The sequence below is a fragment of the Octopus bimaculoides genome, chromosome 6, assembly GCF_001194135.2.
Source record: "Octopus bimaculoides isolate UCB-OBI-ISO-001 chromosome 6, ASM119413v2, whole genome shotgun sequence".
NCBI lineage: Eukaryota > Metazoa > Mollusca > Cephalopoda > Octopoda > Octopodidae > Octopus > Octopus bimaculoides.
The window spans coordinates 95753026-95755164 of record NC_068986.1 but is presented as its reverse complement, the minus strand read 5'-3'; the positions used below and the strand labels follow the sequence as shown (position 1 = coordinate 95755164).

Sequence of the window (2139 nt, the reverse complement as noted above, 5' to 3'; positions counted from 1 at the left end):
TATAAAAACAAATAGTAAATGAGTATATGCATATATACGTACAGGTATGTGCATACCTACATCCACCTGTATGTATAGGTGCATATCTGGGTACAGGATATTGCAAACAAAACGTAGACAAGAAAATGATGATAATCAGAGTACAGAAAACACACAAGCCACATAGAGAACATTTTCCTTCATCAGCTACCCCCGTTTTAACACCGGTGTTTCGAAGAGCTGGGTAGGGTTAGGGTTATATATATATATATATTATATAGTTTTATGTAATACAACCACATATATGTTACATTTATCCTTGACACGTGTCTGTTCAGCTGGGAAAAACCTCACATTCTGTTTGGCAGTCTCCTCGATTGGATTCGTTACATGATTGTGTGGCAACCTGTTATCATTGTTGTTGTTCAGGGTATCAACTGGGTGATGGGCTTGGAATAAAACTACCCTTACTCACATCACATTCTTCTCTGTCTGTTTGTTGTCAGTCCAACACCTGACCTCTCACACTCTCACTCTCCTTTCATTTCATATACCTACTCTCTTCCTTTCGACACATCCTCTTTCTTTCCCATACACTGTTTCTTTCTTTCTCTCATACACACAATTGTATCTCCCTGTCTTTCTCATGTACGAGACCTCCTTTCTACTCTAACCAAATCATCATCATCATCATTCTCCCTCCCTCTTCTTTAAATGGTCTATCTATCTATCTATCTGTTTATCTATCTATTTATCTGTCTATCTATCTATCTATGTATGTATCTATCTATCTGTCTATCTATCTGTCTATCTATCTGTCTATCTATCTATCTATCTATCTATCTATCATATCTCTCAGAGGAACTATGTATGTGTTCAGCTATACAGCCTGCTGTTACATGTTGGGTAATCTCCAATGGCAGAACCAACACTAACAACAGGAATGAACAAGAATGCTATCAGCATTGTGAGAACCACCATCACCACCATGATAACCTGTGTTATGACATTAAATACAACAACCGCCATCACTACCAAGTAACTACAATTACTAAGAAATCTCATACTTCAATCACCACCACTACCAAGACGATGATTACTACTGCTACTACTACTACTACCACCACCACCACTACCACCAAGATTACTACTACTACAGCCACAACTACCAGTATCAGCCTAACATTGGTTAACCATTGCTTTGCCCATCCAGCACCACCAGTAAAACTTCAGATTTACTGCTCTTTCGTTAAAGAAACTTATTATTATCACCCTCATCATCATTAAGGCAGCAACCTGGCAGAATCGTTAGCACACCAGACAAAAATGCTTAATGGCATTTTCGTCTGGCTTTATATTCCGAGATCAAATTCTGCTAGGATCGACTTTGCTTTTCATCCTTTCAGGGCCGATAAAATAAGTATCAGTTGATCACTGGAGTCGACATAATCGGCTAGCACCATCTCCCACAAAATTTCAGGCCTTGTGCCTATAGAAGACAGGATTATTATTATCAGTATTATTATTAAGATGGTGAGCTGGCAGAATCGTATCCATGCTGGGCAAAATGCTTAGTAGCATTTCTTCTAGTGCTTTATGTTCTGAGTTCTGAGTTCAAATTCTGCTGAGCTCAACTTTACTTTTCATCCTTTCAGGGTCGATAAAATAAGTACCTGTTGATCACTGAAGTCAATGTAATTGACTAAACCATTCCTCTCAAAATTGCTGGCTTTGAGACAAAATTAGATTGATTATTACTAATTTTATAGTTATTTTATATTTAATCTATTTTTTTTTTTTTAATAAACCGTTGTCATTTGACCTGACTTCTGCTGACTCTCAATTGTGGGGTAATGGTTGAAATGTTCTTATACCATGCCTACTTCTTCACCTTTGCCCACCAGACTAAAATTAAAAAGAGCTGCCATGTCTATATATATATATATATATATATATATGTGTGTGTGTGTGAGTTTGTATGTAATATATATATATATATATATATATATAATGTCCAATTCATACCAGCATGGACATTAAACGATGATGAAGAATATGCATGTAGACACATGCACATTTTAATGTGTTTATGTGTATACATATTTGTGTATATGTGTGTGTTGTTTCTTGATACCACTAGGGGGAGTGATACTGTTGGAA

The 2139-nt window shown here is 36.5% G+C and overlaps 1 protein-coding gene across 4 annotated transcripts in view; it reads left to right on the top strand.

Moving 5' to 3' along the window:
- The window catches only part of LOC106882820 (RING finger protein 121), a 47870-nt gene extending 46070 nt beyond the window's left edge, over positions 1-1800 (top strand). For all 4 annotated transcript variants that reach the window (XM_014933607.2, XM_014933606.2, XM_052968990.1 and 1 more), the window contains one exon: positions 318-1800. In XM_014933607.2, coding sequence (XP_014789093.1) covers positions 318-438 — 121 coding nt within the window. In that variant the 3' untranslated portion in view covers positions 439-1800. The remainder of the gene's footprint in view (positions 1-317) is intronic.
- The last annotated feature ends 339 nt before the right edge of the window (positions 1801-2139 follow it).